Below are 23,055 nucleotides of genomic sequence, written 5' to 3'. Positions count from 1 at the left end.
TTGCCTTGTATGATATCACACAAACAAGCCACAGGGCAAGAAGGGGGAAAAAAAAAAAAAAAAAAAAACACCAAGTAACCACCAACTCCAGTCCCAGCAAAGAACGTGATCAGTCTTCAGCCTTATGATGTGGATTCAGCCAAAGAGGCGGTGTTACTCAAAACCACTGCTCACATGGACTTGGGACCAAGACGCTTTCTTCTAGTTTATTTTCATGAGCGGGTGTGCTGCAGGGGCCTTCTGCACTGGGAAAAGGCACCTGCAGCCCGCGTGCAGGGTATGTGCCACAGGGCCCAGCTCAGAGAGGCATCTTTCCACCACTGAAATGGAAACTTAAAAGCCTGCAAAACAAATGCAGTGACTCAACTGGGTATAAGGGCTCGCTCTAAAGTTCAGAAATTGGCCTGCACGTACTAATTCAACCTTATGGCTAGTGTGTGAGAAGGTTATTTGTGCTTTCTCAGGGGAATAAAGATATTAAATGACTAGCTCAGAGACACAAGACTAGCTGACGGCAGAGCTGGCAATAATAAAAAAAATAAAAGCAGAGAACAAAAAAAACAAACCCTGGCACTTGTATTTTATTCCAAACAGGCCACGCCACACGAAACCGAGATTAGCATGGGCTCTCTAGTATCATTTAATGCCTACCACAGACTCATTGTCTTCGCAGCTCCCCGCGCGGGCTCCGCACCACACCCCGTGGCTTCCCGCTGACACCCCGGCATGCCTGCCCGACCGCGGCCCTGTGCCTGTGCCCGAGCCGCCCAGCCTTGGGCTGCATTCCTCAAGAGACCTGGAGAGCCAGGAACCCAGTGACAGCGCTGCACCACGCTCCTCTGAAACCATAAAGGTTTCCCCATATGTTTCTACAGCCTAGTTTCATTCATTCATTTCAGGAGCAAGGCTGGGAGCAGCCGCAGCCTGGTTGAACATTTAGGAAAAGAGGCTCCTTCGGATATTCCCCCCCGCCTTGATCCCATCCTAAAAGAGGTTAGCAGTGGCCCATCTGAAAATCTGTATCACCTAACAGAGGGAGAGCGCTGTCTGGCATCCAACATCAGACAATTCTGGTATCTCAATCAAATTCTGGTTTGAGAAATGAGGCCTCGTCTCCATATGAAAAAGATAAATCAATCCAGAATAGCCAAACGCAATTTTAAAGGAGAATATCTATTCTAGATCAAACACAGATGCAGAATCCACAACTTCAGATTAACAGCGTCTTCCCGGTTTAGCTGAACCTACTTTGGAAGTGAATTACTCCACGCTAGGCAGAGGCGCCCTTGCTCTCTAACAAAAGCACCCTCACGCGGGAGCTGCCCTGAAGTAACTACTCGAGAGCAAACCCGTGCGTAGTGGAGCCATTGTTTCCCACAGACTGGAGCCTCTCACCACCCTGTCCCTCCCTAAAAGCTGTAAAATGTTCCTGACACAGACGGGCTGCCTTGCCTCACCTCACAGATCAGGGCTCCCCGGGCTGGGCTGCGCCGCTGCTCGCAGCAGGCCCAGCGCAATGAGATGCCACCGTTAGACCAACAGCACCTCGCAGCCTGGATTTTTTCACCCTCACTGAAGGTTACTTTTTTGTTGCTTCTTGGCCTGTTTTGTAAAACATCCTGCAAGCGTATGTTAAAATGAACCGAGGCAATCGGTGTCATCTCCAGACAGGGTCTCTGCGGCACGTCTCGCAAGGCTGTGCGTGAAGTTTCCAGCGCTCGGCGAGGAGCACCTACCTCGCAGGGCCGCGCTCCCCGGCTGATTGCACAATGACAGCAAGCGCCAGGAAAACTCCACATCTGATCTGAGAGCTGACATTGACTCACTGTGTGGGCTTGGGCGAACCTCTTAACCTCTCCGCATCTCGGCTTTCCTGCCCATAAACGACGGTAACGATGCCGAGCTCCCTCTTCCCCCAGGGACTGATACGGAGCCTTGGTTTTGTATGGCACTTTGGAAACATGAAGTGCTACACAAGTGCTAAGTACCTTTATCTGGAACATCCACCGTCACCTCCACATACGTGTGCAGCAGATGCTGGTGAGAAGTGGCCCACGGGGAAGACTCCAGACAAATTGAACACGTGCGTTTACCCCGAGGTGTCACCAGGAAAAGGGCGTAAGGACGACTTATGTAAGTCCCCTCCTCACAGGAACAGGAATGATTTCTCGCACAGCATTTACCCACTGAAAGGACACCGCAGAGCCTTACGGGAGCCCACTCATCCCTCACAGAGAGGTACAGCTCTCCTGGTGACCGCCCAGCAAGAAGAGGGAGAGTGCTCACTTTGGTGACTGTATCTGAAATCTGTGGCAATCTTCCATCACGCCTCCAAATACTCAACCAGAAAAACAGGAACATTTCTCTGAGCTCTTCTCTCCCACCTGTAACAACACCGCATGGCCCTACCTCCCCAGCCTGGGTCAATAAACCCAGGACAAGCACAGCAACATGAAGCATCCAAACCCTCACACCGCCCTGGCCTGTCCTTACTCCAGAAGGCAGACAGGCAACATCCAGCTCTTACAAAGAGCTGGCAAACGGGACTGAGCCTGCTCCTTGCTTTGCTAGTTTCCCAGTTTCTCCACAAGTTGGATTTAGGTCCCGCCAAGCAAAGGGACATGAGAGCACAAAAGCCAAGCTCCATGGGCTCCTCCGGGCACATCCTAGAGTGAGGGTGGGAGACAAAGCGGAGTGGATGCCCGGCTGCTTAGGCTTTATAAAAACCCTTGTTGTGGCACCCAACAATGTAAATTGGCGTTAAAGATGCTGGTTCATCTTGGACAGCTGAGCTGCAGTCTGCTGAAGGGTTACATACGCTACATGTATCTACAAAGAGCATTTTCAGTGTCCCCATCTCACCCCACCTACAGGTTCATATAAACTAGAAAATTGTCTGTTTGCTAATTGTGATGTCTAGGAAAAGCTGGCCTTGAAAATTACTGACAACAACCAAATGGATACTTACATGGGCTATACGGCTATCTAGAGGCCATCTCAGGAACATGTTCTGTGGTATCTCTACAAATTGTTTCACCTGCACCAGCAGTTAACCTCTCAAGGAGACAAGGAAGAGCACGGAAGCAGTCAATCTGTTGAGCGCTATTATTATCAATAATGAGTTTCAAATTGAAGTTGATGGTTATGCATGAATAAAAAGGGGTAGAAATTGCAAAACAGCGCTAAGAAAACACTTTGAAATACTAATGCTAATTTTTTTCCTTCTGTGTTTACATGATGCACGAAACAATGGCAACCTGAGAAATTCATTAGCTGACAAATCTAACTGCTTTCTGTGACCATACAAGCAAACTAATTTGGTGGCAAGCTCGCTTGCCAAGATGGTGAATTTTCTGCAACTACTGGAGAATCTTTGTGGAAAATAAACCTTTATTAATTAAGAGTATCGTTTGCTGCTCCACGCAGGGAACGGAAACGCATCGCATGTTCCCCATGGCTGCACAGAAGAGCTCCAGCGCTGACTGGCTCTGAAGAACTGCTCGTGGACGACCTCCAAGACTCAACGCTGAAACTCGTGCATGAGTAACAAACAGCATTTCAAGAAAAATCACGATCTCTTCAGTGATCATTAACTAACAGGAAGCGCAATTCATTTGGCTGCACGAATAATTAATTAGAAATTATTAAATCCAGCCCTACTTAGGATACTTACCCGGGGAACCAAGTGCTACAACATGTCAATGACTTTTGTTTTCTAAATCTCTGAAAGCAGTTATCAATTCAAAACACACCCAAGAGCCAGATTTTTCACGCAGGACCTGGTGTGCGTTTCAGTGCCCAGTGTCTCCAGCCTTGGCCAGCCTGAAAAGGGCAGCAACTCACTCTCCCGGCTGTGATCTGCACAGCCAGCCTTTTTCAAAGAGCCCGTGGACGCTGCGGTTATTTTTACCCTCTTCCCTCTCTCCCATCAGTGCACAACGCACAGGGAAGGATCTGGGGAGCAACAGCCTACTTTTCCCTTCCTTATCACACTTGAGAGCGCGTCTCTCACCTAGAAATTTTGGGAGAAGCCCGTCCTTGAGCACAAGTTTTGCTGTGTTACAAGTTTCCAGTACTGACGGAGGAGGCAATTTCCTGCCTGGCAGGAAGACACGGAGCAGACCTCCCTCCGCTGCTCCGTCTCCTGTTGGACTGCAGCAGGAATGGCTGCGGAGGAAGGGGATGGGGGCAGGGGAACCGGAGGACTGAAAGCAAGAGAAAGTGCTGGGCTGCAAACATGCATCCAAACACAAAGCAGCCGGAGGATGCGGGGAAACAAAAATGGGATGCATTATTATTCCATAAATTAAGTTAAAGCAACCTCAGCACGTCCCAGAGCTTTAATACCAGGCTGCCGCTTCCAGCCTGCAAAATGTTTCAACTTCACTCGGCTGAGGCGAGACCCACGTTTATTAAAACAGGTTTATCTTCCTGCAAATAAACCTCAACAGCTTTTGCGCCCTGAAGAAGCAACTTCGGTTTGTCGCCTCCCCCTCCGTGCCTCAGCCCACAACAAACCATACATTCAAGCTGTGATGAGTAAGGAATTACCAGGCGCAGCTCTCTGAACCGTGCCCACACAGGGCTGGTATGCAACAGGTTTCAGTGTTTGTTTTTATAATAAGTGAAGCAAAAGTAGTTTAAGACAACTCAGCTCCTCTTCTCGCCTCTCGCTTCTTTGAAGACGGTCTCTTATTTTGAGACCTAAGCAAAATTGTACAGCGGTTAATAAAATAAAGGGCATTCCCTGACTCGGATTTCAGCCTGTTCCAAATAATAGATAACTTTAAAATATTCAAGTTTGCCTCTGTTCCATGAAGAAACGCTAACAAAAATTAAAACGCAACCTCCACCTACACATTTTCCCCACTTCTTAAACATCTACCTGCCCGCCTTGCAATCTAACTTTTGCTGATAAAACAGCAAAAGCAAAAAAAAAAAAAAAAAACTTTCCAGAAACAAAGTAAAAACTAACCAAAATTTAAGAAGCATAAAGCTCAACTTGAACAGCAGACAAGTATGCGGAGAACAGCGTGACCTTTCCTTATCACCCACTGACATGCTTAATCGTTTCCAAACAAAAATGCTATTTTCTGCCACTTCTTCTTTCTGCAAGCACCTCCAGAGCCTGCCTGGCTGGTAAACAGTTAATCTCCCAATATCCCCTGCTGCCTGCGAAAAATCACGGAAACAATTGAGACATTGTCCAGTGAACAAGACTCCCAGGGACTGACATTTTTGTTTATGTCCCAGTTCTCAGCCTGTCAATTTTCACTACGAACGTTAAAAGCCCGGCTCGCACCAATACAGTCTGCCCTTGGCTGAAAAGGCTCCACTTCATTTATTTTATTAAAGCTATGGTCTGTTTATGATTCAGAGCTCTCCCTATCCGCGGACCTGCTGGTCCCATCCCCCTGCCTTCCCTTCTGCCCTGCAATAGCCACTTCCTAACTCCGAGGAGACTTTGCAATGCCTCTTTCAGGGAGAGTGCCAGGAAAAAAACCCGACACGTATGTTAAATACCGGTGTTGGTACTTTGTTGGGGTAAGGAAATGCACTACTGCTTCCATTTCTTCACTCTGGTCCCTTAAAATAGCCTCTGATTATTAACTGGGGTAGGGTAGAGGGGAAGGGAGCTGGATAACAACCCGGAGTGGCAGGAACTTAAAAAAAAAAAAAAAAAGAAAAAGAAAAAAAAAAACCACACAGCCACTCCCGGTACCCAGCAGCAAAATAGAAAATACATGTAATGGAGTAAAACAAACATCTTGGAGCAAAGCAGCATTTTCGCTGTTGCTCCCTGGCTGCGTTTCCTGTCTGTGTTTTCATAATGACGGGAGCGTCAGGCCCAAAATACATCCCTCTCCTTCACCCCCGCCGCTCTCCCCGTATTCCCAGCACTTCTTTTTTTTTTTTTTTTCGTTACGCTCTCAATACTTTATCTCCATGAAAAGCACACACAGCGGTCACCAGCGTTTCCTGTTTGCCGAGTGTGCTTTAACTATATCACACCCTACGCTGCTGCGCTGGAATGCACAGCATATGGCATTGTGAAAGGGTTTACTGTCGAATAATGGCAGCAATGCAGTCCTGCTGGTTTATATCAAACCCTGTCACTCTCTTCACGGAGGTCTCTCTCTTGCTCTCCGAGAGGCGAGGTAAAACACACACACACACACACACACACACACATACACCATGCTACCTCAAGCCTCACTTAGGAGCTCAGCAGAAGCAGGATCAAGACCTGCACAGTCAAGGCAAGATTGCAACTTATAAAGCTGTGACTTGCAGCCACTCGTGATTTGCTTCTATTCCCAGAATATCCGCAGGATGTTGCATCCCTCCCCAGGTGTACGAAGGGGCCGTGAAGAAGTTTTTAGCTCCTGGCTGTGGCTGGTTCCTGTGGGCACACACGGCCCCGGTGCCAGCAGCCAGCACGGGCTGTGGACCGCCGCGTGCCCGAGCCCCTGCCCGTGGGGTGGCAGGGCTGCGAGCCCCAGCGACCACCTAAACCACATCCAGGAGAGCCGTTTAGTCTCTCCCTGCTTCCAAAAATCAGCACTGATATATTTGTTTATGAAAACATCCACTCAAAAGCCAAACACATGCCACCGCCTTTCACTTTGGGTCAAAGTTTCAGAAATGCATTCTTGTTAAATTGCTCAGAGGTTTATTTTTGTTTGTTCTGCGTTGTGCTTTTTTTTTTTTTAAGCAAGTTTAAAAGAAAAGGACTATCAAATAAATAAATAAAGTGCTGCTTCCAACTGCAGTCAGGTTTAACTAAGAAACTCACAGAGGTTACACTTCAAAGTCTTTTTTGTGCAGATCTTGAAATGCCTTCCCATGCCTGGATGCATTCGGCCAGCAGACGCTGAAATAAGGAGCAATACTTTTAAAGCCCATTGAAATGCACCCATCCACCCTCCCTTCATAAAAGGAAGCCTTACTTAATAGGCATTTATTATTGCTGAACTAGGGTTGAAAGTTCAGTGTCCTTATAGACCAAAATTATCAAGATTTCTGAGTTTGCAGCCCACGTTTAAGTCCTAATGAGCTATTGTACCACACTCACTGCTATTAACTCTTTGATGTCAGGGACTTGTGTTGCTCCTTTCGGTGTCTCACAGGCGTCCAAGGGAAAAAGCGCAGCGCTCACCTGTACTGGAGATGAACAACTGTATTTTTTGCCTTTAGTCCCCTCCGGCACAACAAGCAAAGACAACTACAGCATTAAACATGCATGCCAAAGACAGGATGGCCCAGCAGTTAGGACTGTGAACTTGGAGCCCGGGGACCTGTACATCACCCCCAGCTGTGTTTCAGTCCAGCACGGAGAACACGCTACTGTTTCGGGAAAGGGATGTGAGGATGCGGTGTCCATCACACCGCACAAGTCCAGCAATCGCACCGCCACCGTGCCTCATGCTGCATGGCCCCCGTCTGCCCAGGACCTGAGCTCTTTGCGGCAACCACCTGCCCTTCTGCAAGTAGCTTGCTTATTAAATCTTCCGGAACACAGGTAACAAGTGGTAACGAAACGATTTTAAATTTGCACCTGGCACTTTGACCTGCTCGTTTTGCAGTCAGAGCGGCATCACTAACAGGCTTGGGAGGTGCTTGGGAAGAGGAAGGTCCCCAACTTCCAGCCCCAGACTGAGGCGCCTGACCCCAGCCGCCAGCAAACAGGAGCAGGAGGGTGTTTAAATGAAGAGGCATGAGCCCAGCTCAGCACCCAGGAGAGGAGCAGCCAAGTTGGCCAGAAAGCCAACAGGGCACCAGGCCCGTGGCCATTCTCCTCTCGTGTCGGTGCTGGGGCTGCTCCCTGACATCTCACCATTTATTCATCCCACAGATGCCCGAGCACTGCGATCTGAGGTGTCCAAACGGTCGCCTACACAGAAACACGGCTTAACAGTCCATCTCACTGCGAGTGGACACTCCCTGGACGTGCTCCGGGCATGACGAGCAGAACAAGTTACTGCAGGGCGAGCTTCACCCTGGGCTTCCAGCAGCCCTGCCACAGGAACTGCCCGGGCACACACTCAGCTCTGGAACAGATGTGGGAAACTTCGCCTTCAGTCCAAGTGGGATCTGCTGCCTCACGTTCACCCCTCAGGCAGCAACTGTGGAGCAACTGGCGTGCCTCGGATCCACACCAGAGCTTATCCCAAAGTAACCTGTCCTGGTCATCAGAGCCCTTAATGAGGAGCAGGTTATTTCATGTCCAGTGAACGACTTCCCTCCAAAGAGCTCAGCATGCCTGAAAAGCACCAGGATGGGGAGTCAACAGGGAGCAGGCTACAGCCTTAGCGATTCAGACTCCTGCTTGCTTCATATTAGTTAACCGTGGAGATGTAGACATGGCCAACAAGCAGTGAAAGTTCTGCCACTAGGGAAAGCTCGGGTGCGCTGCACCCACTTTGGGTTTTCTAATGGTTCCCTGTGCGTCCACACAGCTGCTTGGCAGGAAAAGCATTCAGGGCTGTATATGCAAACTAAGAAAGTTTTGAGGCTTTCAGGTCCCTTCACTCTGCTCTCCTCCCTCAGACACCATTTCCATATCACAGGGAAGTCATGGCCCCATAGCACACAATACTGATATCGCTGAGCTCTGCAGATGTACAATGGGACAGACTTGTGTTGTTTTGTCTTTCTTCTCCCAGACACTCTCCTCTCAGTCAGGAGAGAAGACCACAGATTTCCTTCATTTCCCAGTGAGTCACAGGAGACCAAAACCCTCCTTCATACTCACAAAATACAGCCTTAGCTCTGGGAAGAAATATATCACAAGGACAAGCTCCAAGGGAGAAGAGCTCAGGACATGCTATTCCGTCCCTCCATCCCTGTCCTTTCTCAGTACTTGCTCGATGGGGGACAGGCCGAATCCATGACCATGTCTCAGGAAGGGTTTGTTTTTATTTTTTTATTTTTTTCATACAGATATTCAATTCCAGTGTCCCAATTCAAAAAGCATCACTATACAAGAAAATACTTTGAGCACATGCTTAAATGCTGTCCTGAACATGGACAGACATCAGCTCATGTGTAATGATTTCTTGAACCAAGGCCTAAAAAGTAAAAAGGAAGGGGAAGGGGAAGCTAGTTTCCACAGTAATAGTACTCGAGAAGTCTTTGAGTCTTGCCAACAGGAAAAATGCATGTTAGAGAGCTGCTCCGCTCTCCTAGGAAACTAGCACAGACCAACATCTTCCTGCAAGCCAGTGCAGCAAGGCCTGGGGACACAGGCGAGTCTTTAATTTGCACTAAGAGCAAGGTAGAGAGTTAGGATCGCAACGGGAAAAAAAAAAAAAAAAAGAACAAAAAAGCACAATGCTAGGATTTGGTTACTTCTTAGATCCACCAGAGCATCAGGGAGGCAAACCAGAAAGCCCTCTACCTCTGATGTGCACACATACATCTATCTGTTCAAACCATACATGTGCCCGGGTTTGGTACCAGCCCATCACTCATTCTCTCTCTCCTTGAGAGGTGAGCCTGACTGCAGAGCTACCGTTTGTTGGTTCAGCTCCCCAAAACTTCCCAATTCTGAGAGAGAAAAAATAAGGCACATCTGCAACAAGCATTCACGGACACGCAGGGTCTTCCTAGAGCATAAACAGCACTGAAAGTAACTTTCTTCTAAGGTCCAACATATGTTAAAACTTTAGGTTTAGATCTAAAAAACAACCTCTGTCTTTTTGTTCAGTTGGTTTTTTGTTTTGTTTTTTTTTTTCCTGTCAGGTCACATTAGGTGGTGGGGTTTTTTTGCACACCTCTGAAAATGTGGATATGGAAGTCAGTGTCTCAAAATGACCTTGGGAAAGTTATTTCACATCTTTCTAGCTGCACTGGTAAAATGGAGGCATGAGCAGCGCTTCCCTGGCTCAGGAGATTCTGCTCATGATCTGATGGCTGATTTTTCTCACCGATCTGTCAAGTACAAGTGCAGCTTCAATGCGAGCTCCCCTGAAACCAGCCCTGGTTCCAGCCAGCCACAGAATCAAAAGCAAAGTCTGTTGTACAACATTTTCAGTGTAGTTTCGTGAAACTAGGTACTGAACACTGTTTGGAGAAGAGATTAGGGGATTAGTTGTTTTATGAAGGCATCATTCCTAGCTTTTTGCAACATCTCTAATTCTTCAAAGGCTTTCCAAGGTGGGTCTGCCCCCTCCCTGTAGGTCTGCACAGGACCGAGAAAGCATGCCTCCTTCTTGTTACACAGCAGCTCACTAAGCAGCTCCGGGTCCTTCTGCAGGAGAGAGCACAGGTGCGTAAAGTCTGGAAAGTGAAGTGTTTGATGAATAATCCAATCCCAGACCGCCGGTACTGCTGAGAGGAGCAACAATCCCGGGCTTGAGCAACTCAGCAAACAAATAGTCCTGAGCCCAGCAATGCCAGCTTCCTTCCTCTCTTTTTAATGGTAAGTACATGCTGTTTTCTTTGCTACAGCACCTGGACACAGCACACAGATCTTGTTTAGACAGAAAATAGGAGGTTTCAGTTCAAGTGGGCTCGTCTGCATGGGGAAGTTTTTGTGCGAGGGCTCGAGTGTGAATCAAAAAAAAAACAGAGAACAACTATTTCGAATTATCTCTCTGTGTGGACACTCTCATTCAGCACTAAGAGTTTCTTTGTGTGATTTAGCTTAATCCGTTTCCAAAGCGGATTAAGTTAAACCGCACAAAGGGCCTCTTACTGCTGAATGAGAGCGGCCGCACGGAGAGATAATGAGGAATAGCTATTTGGAGACAGCTACTTCCACCAGCTATTTGGGCTTTTCCACCGGCCCAAGGCTACACCAGGAATGTAGCAATTCGGGCAAAAATGGTGCGGCAGCCTCATCATACCCACTAAGCCTCCTGCTGCTCGCACTGCCGCCAGCAGGGCCTCTGGCTCCTGACCCAGCTGTGTGATTTAGTCCCTGTCCCCTCAGCTCCCACACACATCCAGCTACGGGTGGGCCACACGGCTCGATGGACCTGCAGCCAGCGGCCACACCAGGCCCGCAGGCCTCGGCACACGTCCTCGCTGATGTGACCAACACAGCCAGGCTGCTGCGGCCCTCACGCGGGGCCCAGGCTCGGCCCCCTTGGCTCCTCTCGGCACGGCAGCCACACCGCAGGAGAGCGGGTGCCTAGTTTTGGGCCCATGCAAGTCCCTGAAGGCTAATCTAATGTGTGTGCTCCAGCACAATGCACGCTGCCTTGTGACTGAATCCTTTTCAAATCACAGCCCGGGTTCCTCTGTGCTAAAACAGTCTCCTGAAGCCTCTTTCCAACACAGGTGTCTACTTGAAATGTTGCTCTCTGCAGCTCTGATGTACCCCAAACTAGTCAGAAAGGAGCAGAATTCAGAGACTCGTTTGCATCACACTCAGGACACAGTGGTTATTTTATAAATAGAGGATACATGAGGGAAGCCTGCAATAGATGCACTTCCAGCCAAGCTGAAGACTGCATCGTTATGTTTTACTTAATGCTCTCTGATCAGCAAGCATTCACAAATCTCCACCCGTCACCCAGAGCCCTACGAATGCCCCGCACCAGGTTCTCCAAGCCCAGCCACATAATTCACAAGAAACAGATGCTCTGCAGCACAACCCAACACACCTACCCAGCTGCCTTCTCCAAGAGCACCGCTTAGGGTTGCCAGCTCCTAGGATTTTACAGCTAGTCCAGCACTACTTGCTATTTTTCCTTAAAGCGCAGTAGCCTTGAAGTCAAGTGTTTAGGGAAGAACCTCAGCCTCCACTTACAGCACACAGCAAGCCCCCGAACTGCTGCAGAGAAAAGTTTGAGAATGTGAGCGGAGTATACCCTGCAGGCTCAGGAACCAGAGAACAAATAAAGAGAATACAAAATGTATTATTTAAGAAACAGAAAACAAACAAAAAAACCCACACCAAAAAACCCCCACCAATCCTCATGATCCTTTGAGACCTGACTCATGATCCTAGAACAATTGGGGTTGGCAGTACGATATGTTTTACAGCATTTATTCACAGCTGAAATATCCCAACATCCAAACACTTCAGAGTTCCTGGAGCTGCTCGCAGATCTCTTGACTGCAACTAAGCGTGACAATTTGTCCCAGCTGCCAATCCAGCCCCAAGGTGTCTTCTGAAGGTGCTTTAGCGCTGACTGATGTTTGCAGCAGCACTAAATCCCTGCTCACTTCACAGTAAGAGGTACAAATCTGCACATTTCCAGAGTCTCAGCCTTCAAGCAGAGGGGTTGCCTCCAAACACTGTAGAGGGTGGACATTATGCCACAGAGTAACGGCGATGCCATGAAGCAGTCCCCAAAAGCCTCGACTACTCTGCAAACTTATCAAATTAGCAAATGGCTGACTTTTTAGGAGTCCGCATTTCTTCTATGCTCTACCTAAATGCAGGTTTCCCGCTCGTATTTAGTGAGTACTGAATATAACGTGTGCTTTATAGGAATCCATCCAAAATAGTTTTATTGGGCTGACGGTAGATAATTCTATACTTAGCCCTACACAGCCAGGTTTGAACACAGATTTTTAAAATACAATCCTTCTCAATGAAAAATCAAAAGGAATTAGTGGTGAAAGATTTACCCACAAAATTCTCAGCAAGTTTAATTTGTTCTGTGGCTGAATTCCATGCAGCTCTGAAAATCCAGAACAAGATGTTTGCACACTTTTGGGCATGCATTAATGAAACATCTTGTTTACTTTGCAACTGCCAGAGCAATTAGCTAAATAAAGTATAGAGCATTTAAAAAGCAGAGAGTCACTACAGGAGCTTTCCAATTAAGGCTGCCTGGGTATTTCTGCATCATGAGTCTCCAGGACCTGTGTACTGGGTCCAAGCACCAAGGTGCGACCTACTGCCATCAGAAGCTGTTAGGGTGCCAGTACAGCTCTTGACACTGGGCATTGACATGAAACACATGCAAATCCTTCCCACCCACCCACCCTTCACCCCACCAGCACATTCCTGCAGCTCTCAACGTGGGCTGCATGCTCAGGGGATTGCTCTGCACATCTCCACGCAGGTGGATGTCCCGTCATGGGCGCATACAGCCTGAAATCCAAGAACAGCTTAAGAGGGCACTGTAGAGGAAGAACAGCCTCTCTAACACAAAATATTAAAGACAAACAAAGCAAGAGCTTTAAAAGCCCTCTCGGGGCACTGTGAGTGGAAGCTGCAAGATTGCACTTCTTGGCTCTATGCATACAGGACTGCACTTGTCCTTGGATGCGCCCTATTTCTGGCCTGGAGCATTTGATGGGACACGAGGTAAACTTTGAAATCCATCACCCTGTAATATACTTGCAGGTATTTGTCTTTTTTCAGAGCGCCGAAGTGTGAACCACATAAGACTGAAAGAAATTAAGGAGAAGGGATAGCAGACTGCACAGCTTTGACTCTAAACGCTCTGGGAAACAACTCCTGATCCCCCCAAACTAAACTGCCCAGCAGCCACAGACACGCTCTCCACACGTGTCGAAGAGGTTGAGAACACAGAGTACATTTTTGAGATGGTTTTGCCTTAAGTTTTGCTTGTCATATTATATTTTGAAAACACATTTTCACCTCCTTAAGCAAAAAAAAAAAAATTAGATACACTACTGCACAGTGATTCTTTGTTCTTGGGGATTCAGTCTACTTTATGGCTGTGTTCATTACATATTAGAAAACCCAGGCCAAATAGTACTAGAAGTCCTCCCCCAAGGTAACATTTACATTTACTTCAAAAGGCCTCCCTGCAGAAGAAAATGCAGGATTTTTTTTTTAAACCTTTAACTGATTTGTAAGAAATATACTGTACCAAACCACCACCATTTTTGGGTTCAGACTGTTTTTGCCTGGTACAAAGAAAGCTAAAAGCAAGTCTTTGTGCAGCTGAGACAGCAGGAGGCAGGACCCAGGGAACGGCCTTCACCCATCCTCCTGCCCAAACCAGGGTACAGCTTAGTCAGAATATTTACTTTGCAGAGAACAGGGAAGAACAGCCCTGCATTCCTACGGTCTTAAGAAAAACATATACAGATAAAAAAGGTTTTAAAGCAACTTGCTTTCTGTAGCGAGCAGATCTTGGAGATGCTCATAGGGATATACCACACGCTTTTTCACTCGCCTGTCCACACCTCACTGGAAAGTTTTCAGGCAAGAATCCCGTTCCTAGGGTACCCACACTTCATCGTTATCACCACAGTAGCTCAAGAAAATGGAGCAGATTAGGTACACGTTGAACATGGGATTTCAAGGCAGCTAGTACCCTACTCGTTTAGAGGAATGCACAAACCACGGGTCTGCTTTACACCCAAAAACTTATTTTTTAACAAAATCAGAGGTCGGGGAGGAAAATAAAAGGGGGGTGGGGGTGGGGGGGTGCTGCAAATTAGCCGTAAGAACCTTTCAAAATGCCAGCCTCATAATAGTACTATCCACAGGCTGAATTCAAAATTTTGACCTAGCAAGCTTAATAGCATACTATTAAAACAATTTTTCCCCCAGCTTTCTTTCACCTTTGGACACAGATAAGCAGCATGACTGTGCCAAAGCAAGATGCAAGAGTCTTATAGGACAAGTGAAGCACCTAAATGCAAATAAACACATTGGTCTTAAATGGAGCCTCATGCTGTACCTTCCTCAAGACATGCTGAACATAATTTCAGTTTAATATTCTGTTTCTCATTACGGACCTTGGAGACTCTCTCAAGCACCATGAAAAGCAGTATTAACCCAGCCCTCAGCACTGGGGGCAATCCAGCCAAATTATTCATGCTGGTCTTTTGCTTCCATTTTCGTAGTCTTAACTTAATGTTCTTAACCAAATCTGAAAGGAGCAGGGCTTACAACTAGTATAGACTTTACTTAAGACATTACAGACAGCCATGTTCTGCAGTCCTGAGTCATTAAACTAAAAACTCGCACCGAAGCCAAAGGGAGTTTCATCGAGGCTGGGCGTAAAAGCTGCAGCCCTGACACAGAGCTCGTGTTAATCAGAGCCAAACACTGAGAAGCAAGAACGTTAACGGAGAAAAAAGAAAGGAAAAGGGAAAGGGGGAAAAAAAGAGAGAGAGAGAAAAGAAGAAAAAAACACACACACTCTCCTTCCCTCTCTTTGTAATCCACCTATAAAGATTAGGCTCAAATCCTGATTTCAGAGATATGGGAAAGATAAGAAATGATTTGCAAGTGTTAGCATTTTGCTGTAGATCTTCGGGGCAGCACAACTGATTTCAGGGAGAAAAACTGGCATGGATACACTTGGCAGGTAGACAAGACACAGCAGTGTGGGTGGAGAGCCCATTTCTATCCTTATAGGTTACGCGTTACAGCCATGAAGAAACATAAGCATGCCCATGAAATACCCCTTACTGTTCCCTAAAAAGATTACGGGCATTTTCACCTCCACGGAACCGGGTGCAGAGCCTGCTGCAAGAGCAACCAGGTCCCAGGTGCTGCAGGCACGCACAGCAGCGATGAGCTGGGACACCACAGAAACCTGACACATCCCCAGCCAACTGGCATCTGCAGCCACTTCATCTGCTCTCCACCACCACCACCTCCCCCGAATGCCATTACCTACTCTAACTTTATTTACCAAAAGAAAAAAAAAATTATTTTTTTTTACTACGCAAAATGGACGTGGCCTGGGGTGGATGCCAGGAAAAAGGGTGGAAAAAGCTGCCTTTATTTATTTAAACAGAACAAGGCAAAACAGTTTGCTGCTAGAAATAAACATTAAACCTTGCAGAAACTGCCCCCCCACCTCAAAACCCACCGCTCCCCCACCTCGCTCCCTCGCCTCCTCTCCCCTTCAACATTGTAAGTAGCACAAAAGATCACATTACAAATGCCAGCTGTGGCTCTTTTGGAAGGTGGCCTCCATCTCGGAGGTAGTATATGTTCCTCACGGCCTAAGTGGTTGCTATGGTAAATATGCTTTTTATTGAATAGCAGAGTGAAACAGCTTTTAAAGAGACCCATAAGAACCCCATAAATGGTCAAAATACACAGCAGATCAACCTCAGCCTTCCTGGAAACAGGTTTCTCTTTATTTTCCAAAAGGATCCTGATTTTTGAACGGGCAGCGCCCTTTTTTGTGCATGTGTGCCCGTGCTGTCAACTCATCTCCATCTCGCCCGCTCCCTCCGGAGGTGCTGGGGGCCGGCAGTGGTGATGCTGCGAGCGGGGACCCAGCCAGCCGCGGCACGACCAGCCCCTCGGGCTTTCAAAGCGAAGCCTGAGGGGCAGCGGAAGGTGCTGGTGATGCCCAGCTCTGCTCCCCACCACATCTGCCTGCTGTCCCAGGCTGAAGCCAGCTGAGAAAACCCTCCCGCTGCCGCGCAAAAGCCTCCCACAAAGCTGTGCCCCCTCGCCAGGCCTGGGCCGAGCTCCCAACCCCAGAGCCCAGGGGAGCGCTCCCGCTTCCAGCCCTACTCCTCAGTCAGAGCATTCAGAAAAGAACCAAAATCAGGAAGTTGTTTTAGTTTCTTTCTTACTAGGAAGAAGGTAACGGAAGGTTTTGATGGCTGCACTGTTCTAAATAAGCAGCCAAACATCTATTCTCCCATTTCTTCCTTCAGCGACAGCCCAAGTGCACAGGAAGGCAAAACAAAGTCACTCTGAAAAATCGAAGCGATCAGTGCTTTGACTAAGCAAGTACCAGGCCTGTGCTCATCACTCTGCCATACTGAGATCTATTTTAGAAGCTATGAAATCTAGAAGATAGGAGACTTTTCTTTTTTCTTTTTTTTTTTTTTTTAAATAAAAAACTAAGGCACTCATAGCAAAGGCCTGGCACTTCTCAACGTAGAGACAACAACAGAATAACAAACTCCTCAAAAACATTTACTCTGGTTTTAAATTTCTAACAGAACAAATGTGTGTCTTGTATGATCCGTCAACTACATCCACGTTAGACTTTATAACAAAAGAAAAAGAACGAGCAGTGTTTCTTGGGATTCACCTTGTCATCCACTAATCATAAAAAAGGGTTTTAAGAAACCCAAAATTTGATGATAGAGTATTTTTGAAGAAATATTCTAACCTGCTATATGCCATTTCTCCAGAGGTATATTCCCCAGATGAACGTTCAGAGCTAACAGGCCCCTTAACGATAGGTTGTGCCGAAACTGGCCATAGGTGAGGACGGGCAAATAAATACTGCCATTCTTGCATAGTGCCATATAAACAAACGTTTTTTAAAAAACCTGTATGGAAGCTATTTTAGAAAATAAAATCAACCCCCCCCCCAGCCCCCTCTCATGCAAATTTGTACTAAAGATTTCAAATTCAATGTTGTTTTTACAGTAGAAACAACAAAAAAATAACTGAGAGGTTAATAAAAGAACATTATTATCAATGCTACTTACAAACTACTAACAAATTACTTTGTATTTTGCAGGCAAGTAATAAACATCTGATAACACTTTTTATACTAAATGAGAAGTCATCACAATGCAAGGAAGATGTGCTCTTGTTGAGCTTAACTCCGTTGACCCTTCCCTTCACCCAGGTAGAATGCTGACCAGTTCACACAAACCTTCCCTCAAGATTTTGCAATAGGAATAGATATTTCATGATTTTTTTAAGCAAAGAATATAGAACAGGCTCGGGTTTTTGTTCCCTTTTTTTTTTTTTTTCCTTTTTTTTTTTTTTTTTTAAGTACACTTTCCAAAGGTATCTCTTCATTCATTTCAGTTCAACATAGTTACATGTATAACCAACCTGATCGGACTTCACTTCCACTAAATAATCCTGCAGTATGTAATTTTAGAGCATTTTCAACTTTGTGCTCTCCTAAGAAGCACAGAGCTAAGCATAATGAATGATAATTTCACAAACAACCAAAGAATAGAATATATATTCCCTCCTTTTACCACGGGCTTGTTAAGGTTTGTTTGTTTTGAATCTTTCAGTTCACATAAAAGAAAACTGATGACAATCAATGCGATTAATGTCAAATCCTTTTTTTTTTTTTTTTTAAACAAAGGAAGAACATCTTCTGCGTTTACTTACAACAATGTGTGCTGGAGATGGAGACCTAGCATCCTTGAGGGCTTGTCTACTCTGAAGGCTCCCTGCCTGAACATCAAGCAGTGGCCATTTCATCTGCAGATACTGGATGGAGGAAACAAAAATGGGAAAAGAAAAATGAGTTCAGAAAAGAAAGGCAAAAAAAAAAATAAAACAAAAACAAATCTTAGGTAACATGGGCAAAAAGATACAAATTAAAACGTATGCAAGGAACAGAAACAAAAATTAAGACGACTTCACGTGTTTGTGGAGACAAAATCTGTCTAACAATTTCATGCCACTACATTAAAGTTCAGGAATAAGAAAACACAGCAGATTGCAAAGACAATATTACATTAATTTTATTAATCAGAACAAATCTAGAAGAGGAATAAAAGCCAGACAGAAACAAAATACCAAAACCATGGAGAGGATGGGCCAAGGGAGGAGAAGGTAGATTATCAGTTTTAGGAGAGGGAAAACACCTATTGCAGGTTAAGAGTACAATCTCTGTATTTAATGGATTGTCTGTCAGCCTTCTTTCAATGCATGCACCACATTAACTCCTCCAGCTTCACACCACTGTGTGAACCCTAAAGGCAAAGGTCTGCCCGAAAAGCAATGTGAGCCCACAGCACTGCTGGGTCTTAGACCTATTTTCTCTCCTTTCCACCAGCTCTGGAAGTCACCGTGGGTTATTTTCTTCTTGCTCATCATCAGCGGGAGAGAAACCTTCTGAAGGACAATCCTTAAGGGACTTGCACAGTGCAACTTATTCAATTACACGGCCAAACGTAATAAGCTCTCCAGTTGATGATGTCCAAGACAGAATACGGCCTGGTGCATTTGCTCTCAGCTGGCCTGACCAGGCGCTCAGGGGCAGCCAGAACATATTTGTGTCACTGCCATTGGCGGATAGTCTCAATACACTGCCAGTCTGGCAGCATAAGTGGGTGTTGATTCAGAAAGCAAAACAAAAAACAGCAACAAAACCCACCATAACTACCCTTCAAGAAGCAGTTGAATGTTGCCACGGACTTAACTAGCACCAAATACCAACTAAAGCTTTGGCTCTGGAACATGCCTATCCTCCCACCACACTCAACCAGACCGCCCAGTGAGTACAAGGCTTCCCCCAGAGCTGGTGCCCACCTTGCTGCAGCAGCACAGCACTCCATTCGCACCAAAATCAGTCCCGCGGAGAAATGAGCCAGCCCCAAACCATATCCATGCAGCACAGATATAATTTCTGCCCCAGCTTTACTCTCTGTGTGGCGCAGCACTGTGCCAACAGTTAATATATGATCTCTAAAAGCCCCGTATTGCGCTGGAAGAAATGATTACTGCCACATACCTTCAGCCCCCTCCCAGACCTAAGAAAAGCAGCTGTATACATAGATCTGACCACTGTGGATAGCACTGGACTCTGATTGACCTAACAGATCTATTCCTAGAAAATATCTAGAGAAATAGTTATGTTTACCCATCACTTTTTTTCCTTAAGTAATCTTGAAGGAGAACAACTCACGATCAGCCCCTGCCACTCCAGGCTAGCAGCGGAAGCTGTATCTAAATCTTAGTGAAGGAAGGAAGGAGATCTGGTTCCATGCTTTCAGCACATCACTATCACATTTGCTCACGTATGCAAAACATTTGTGAGCATGCAAGGCCAGTTTGCTGCAAGACCGTAGGCACCGAGGTGACCAAAATCAGGAGGATGCATTCCCATTTCCCATCGCTTGGAGGGCCTGAGATTTCTGAGCTACTGGAATGCAAATAAACAAACCCATACTCTGGATTTGTGCCCCTTTCGAGTTCCTCAAGTTCCAAGAAGTCTTGTTTTTATTTATCTTCACATTTGGGATTTGTGCAATGTGGACCAGAATGTTTCAGCACTTCTTAAAAACAAGAAATAAAACCCAAAAAAACCAGAACCAGCCTACCGTAAGTGGCATTGCTAACTCATATGACTTGATTGTAAGCCTCCAGATATTTGATTGCTTGTATCAAATCCCTGCTCTTCAATATAGGTGACCACAACATAAATTTAAAAGTTGAGATTACGTTAAAGTAACTTTCTAACCCTTTGTGGTTTCAAAGAAATGCTTAAAAATGCAACCCAAGTGCACAGAAAATGAACCCAAAGCCTAGGCTGACTGAGAGCTTCTTAACTTCGAGGGAAATTGATACATTTCAGATTTGCGGATGGCACTATTGAACAAGTCAACTGATACATTTTTGGAAGTCCATCAGTTGTCTTTCACATGCAGTGGCCTTAACACCACCATGTAAAGGGGCATATGAATTTGCAGAAAGGTACAAAGGCTCCCCAACAGCTGTCCTGACGGGTCACAGCAACTAGAGACTTCCCTTGATATTTCAGCTGGGGAGTAAAGTATTAAATGCTAGTAAAGCCAGGATGTCATTCTAGAGACTGCATTTTTCTCTTCTTCCAAGGAAAACATCCTCACAGAACGTCTGCCTCGTGGTACATGACTGTTTTTGAGAGTGAGAAGTTGCTTCTACCACAGCTGAAGCAGCCAGCTTGCTGGAAGTGGCTGGGAAGCCATCGTCCACCAAAACAAACCAACCGCACTTATTTTTCCATGACCACTCGAGGGTCACGAGCAACTCTGGAATATTCCTACAAACCTGGTGATCCGTGAGGGAGCTCAGGTCAGCGGCTGCCCTAAAAGACAGGCCAAGAAACGCGTGGGCTTCTCTGAGGCTGTCCCCAGGGGCACACCGAGAGGCACTGACAGGGCAGCGTGAGCAAGCTCACATCAGACCCTGTCCAGCCAGTAATTCCTGCAAGGATTGTAAAGCCTTCAGGACTGTCAGCTCTGCTTTTTTTTTTAGCACTAAGTTCCCAGAAGAAGAAACAGGGCAAGACAGCGTGATTGTTACTGCTCTGCCTCCATCTCATGAGAGCCAGGAGAGACAGCCCAAGAAACTTCAGGAAGAGCTTACTGTTACTTTGCTTGTCTGTGTTGTAGACTCTTAAAGTTTGGGCTCTCAGTGAAGTCCTCCCGTTACCCACCCCTGCCAAAGCAGGTCCAAAAACCTTCCAGCTCAAATGCTCAAACATGGCCAAAGCCGCTTTTCCTCTGAGACCTAACAGGCTGTGGATGCCCATGGCATCCAGCATGAGCTGGGCTCCATTTTGCACACATGACAGCTTCCATGGCCAATATGGAAGGGGGGAAAATAAATAAATAAATAAATAAATAAAATAAACAGCCCCCACAGAAAGCAAGGAAGGCTTGAGGGTCAGTAAGCAGCTTCCACATCTCCCCCAAGCAGCCGGGCTCCAGCACCCCGGCCCCACCGAGGGGCAGATGTCCTCTCCACCAGGTGGACGCGGAGGGCCGGGGCCTGCCACCGGGGCTTGCCTCAAGCTGTTGGGCCGACAGCTTCAGCAACAGGACGCTGCTGGCCACTTGCTGGCTCTGCAGTGCCAGCCCCGTTGATAAAGTACAAAATATTAGCATTGTTTAAGGTGACGAGCCCGACTCGAGGGCTCCTCATCCAAGAATTGTCATGCCTGTAACACAATATTGATGTGGTGGCTTATAATTCTTACTTTACATAAAAGCTTCATTGTGTGCCAAATTCAATCTCCACAGGCTACCTGAGCCACAGATTTTTACGAGTCTACATTTCAGCGCTGCGAGTCTACAATACACATAATTTTCAATTATGTTAGGGCAGAACAGGATCACTGCCTATATAACATTACTGGTTGGAGGAAATGAGACTCAGCCCTACTGCCGAGCGAGCTAACCGAATCCAGATGGTGGGCAGAGCGCGGCCCGACGGAGCTGCGGCGAGCGGCCGCCCTCCACAGCTCTCTCTTTCACGACGGAGGGAGACGCCAGCCCGCACCCCGGCCCCTCAGTGCTGGGGCTGGGGGCGAGGGGCAGAGCCCCATCGCGGTGCCTGCGTGCGGTGCGGTGCGCGGGGAGGGCGAGGGAAGGGATGGGATGGGGGCGGGAGGCGTGATTGCTTTTGCAGGTTTACTACGGCTGCGCTACGCTCCGATTTTCTTATTAAAAAAGAGGGGAAAAAATAAAAGTCAAGCGCTATTACAGCAGAGAGGTAAATCCTTTCCTTCCTCAAGCGACTAAATAGCAGGAAATCCTATTCTCTCGGCCCTAAATGCAGATTTGAGCCAGACGGTTCCTCTGATTTGCAAGGAGTCCACAAAAATTTGAGGCCAACTTTCCCAGCCTCCGAGGCTGGGTTTGCATTCCTGCACCGGAGGGGAAGGGCAGGCGGGGGAAGTTCCCACCGTCCGCTCCTGCGAGTGCTGGACACGCGCTCGCTCCTCTCCGGCATCTCTCAACGTGGAAATCGCGCCTTGCCTGCACAAACACCGGGCTTTTCAACAAGTTAACCCTAACAAATCTGTGCAAATTATTTCGGAGCAAAACTGTTGAAACAGGCTCCGCTGGCCTGCTTTTAACATTTTTTAAAATAATGTCATCTTGGCTTGGGTAGTTTATTCCCTGCTTAACAATATGATCTGATGGGGATCATTAGCATGTGTGTGTTTAAAAAAAAAAAAAATTTACGGCAAGTCTCAGAGAGCTTAAGCAAAATAATTGTTAAGCTCCAGGCCTCTGCACAAAAATTAAAATACGTATGGGGCGAGCATACTTGAGAGAAACCAAAGCTTTTAAAAAGGCTGTTAAATTGTCAGCACAAGGGAAAAGGCAAATGATTTGAACTGCCCAGATTATTTTTTTTTTGTAGAAGGGAGGAAAAAAAAAACCCAACCCTTCACTGTTAGGAGCAGCACGTCCTCACCTCCCATCTGCAACCAGCAGGTCCTGCAACGCACAGACCCACCAGGAGCAGCTCAGCACAGGTGTCCATCAATCCCCCTCCCCCCCCCCCAAAAAAAAAACACTCAAAGAAGCTGGAAAACAAACATGTTTCCCAAGATTTCACGGCAGAGCTGGTCAAAAGCAGCTAAAATCCACTTGCAGGACTGGAGGAGTTGACTGGAAACTCTTACTCATTGCCAGCGTCCCCCAGCTCCAGGGCTCGCA

General features: G+C 46.7%; 1 protein-coding gene across 30 annotated transcripts in view; it reads right to left on the bottom strand.

The window, feature by feature from the left end:
* The window catches only part of TCF7L2 (transcription factor 7 like 2), a 178,000-nt gene that overhangs the window by 95,745 nt on the left and 59,200 nt on the right, over nt 1–23,055 (bottom strand). For 27 of the 30 annotated variants that reach the window (XR_005821401.1, XM_040562877.1, XM_040562894.1 and 24 more), the window contains exon 4: nt 18,005–18,106. The exons of the other annotated variants lie outside the window; for them this stretch is intronic. Coding sequence is in view for 26 of the 27 variants with exons in the window: in XM_040562877.1 (XP_040418811.1) it covers nt 18,005–18,106 (102 nt within the window). In the remaining variant the exon portion in view is untranslated. The remainder of the gene's footprint in view (nt 1–18,004; nt 18,107–23,055) is intronic. 30 annotated transcript variants of the gene reach the window in all.

This window comes from Cygnus olor, chromosome 7 (assembly GCF_009769625.2).
Source record: "Cygnus olor isolate bCygOlo1 chromosome 7, bCygOlo1.pri.v2, whole genome shotgun sequence".
Classification (NCBI taxonomy): Eukaryota; Metazoa; Chordata; class Aves; order Anseriformes; family Anatidae; genus Cygnus; species Cygnus olor.
The sequence above is the reverse complement of the archived record's forward strand: the minus strand, read 5'-3'. Positions and strand labels throughout refer to the sequence as shown.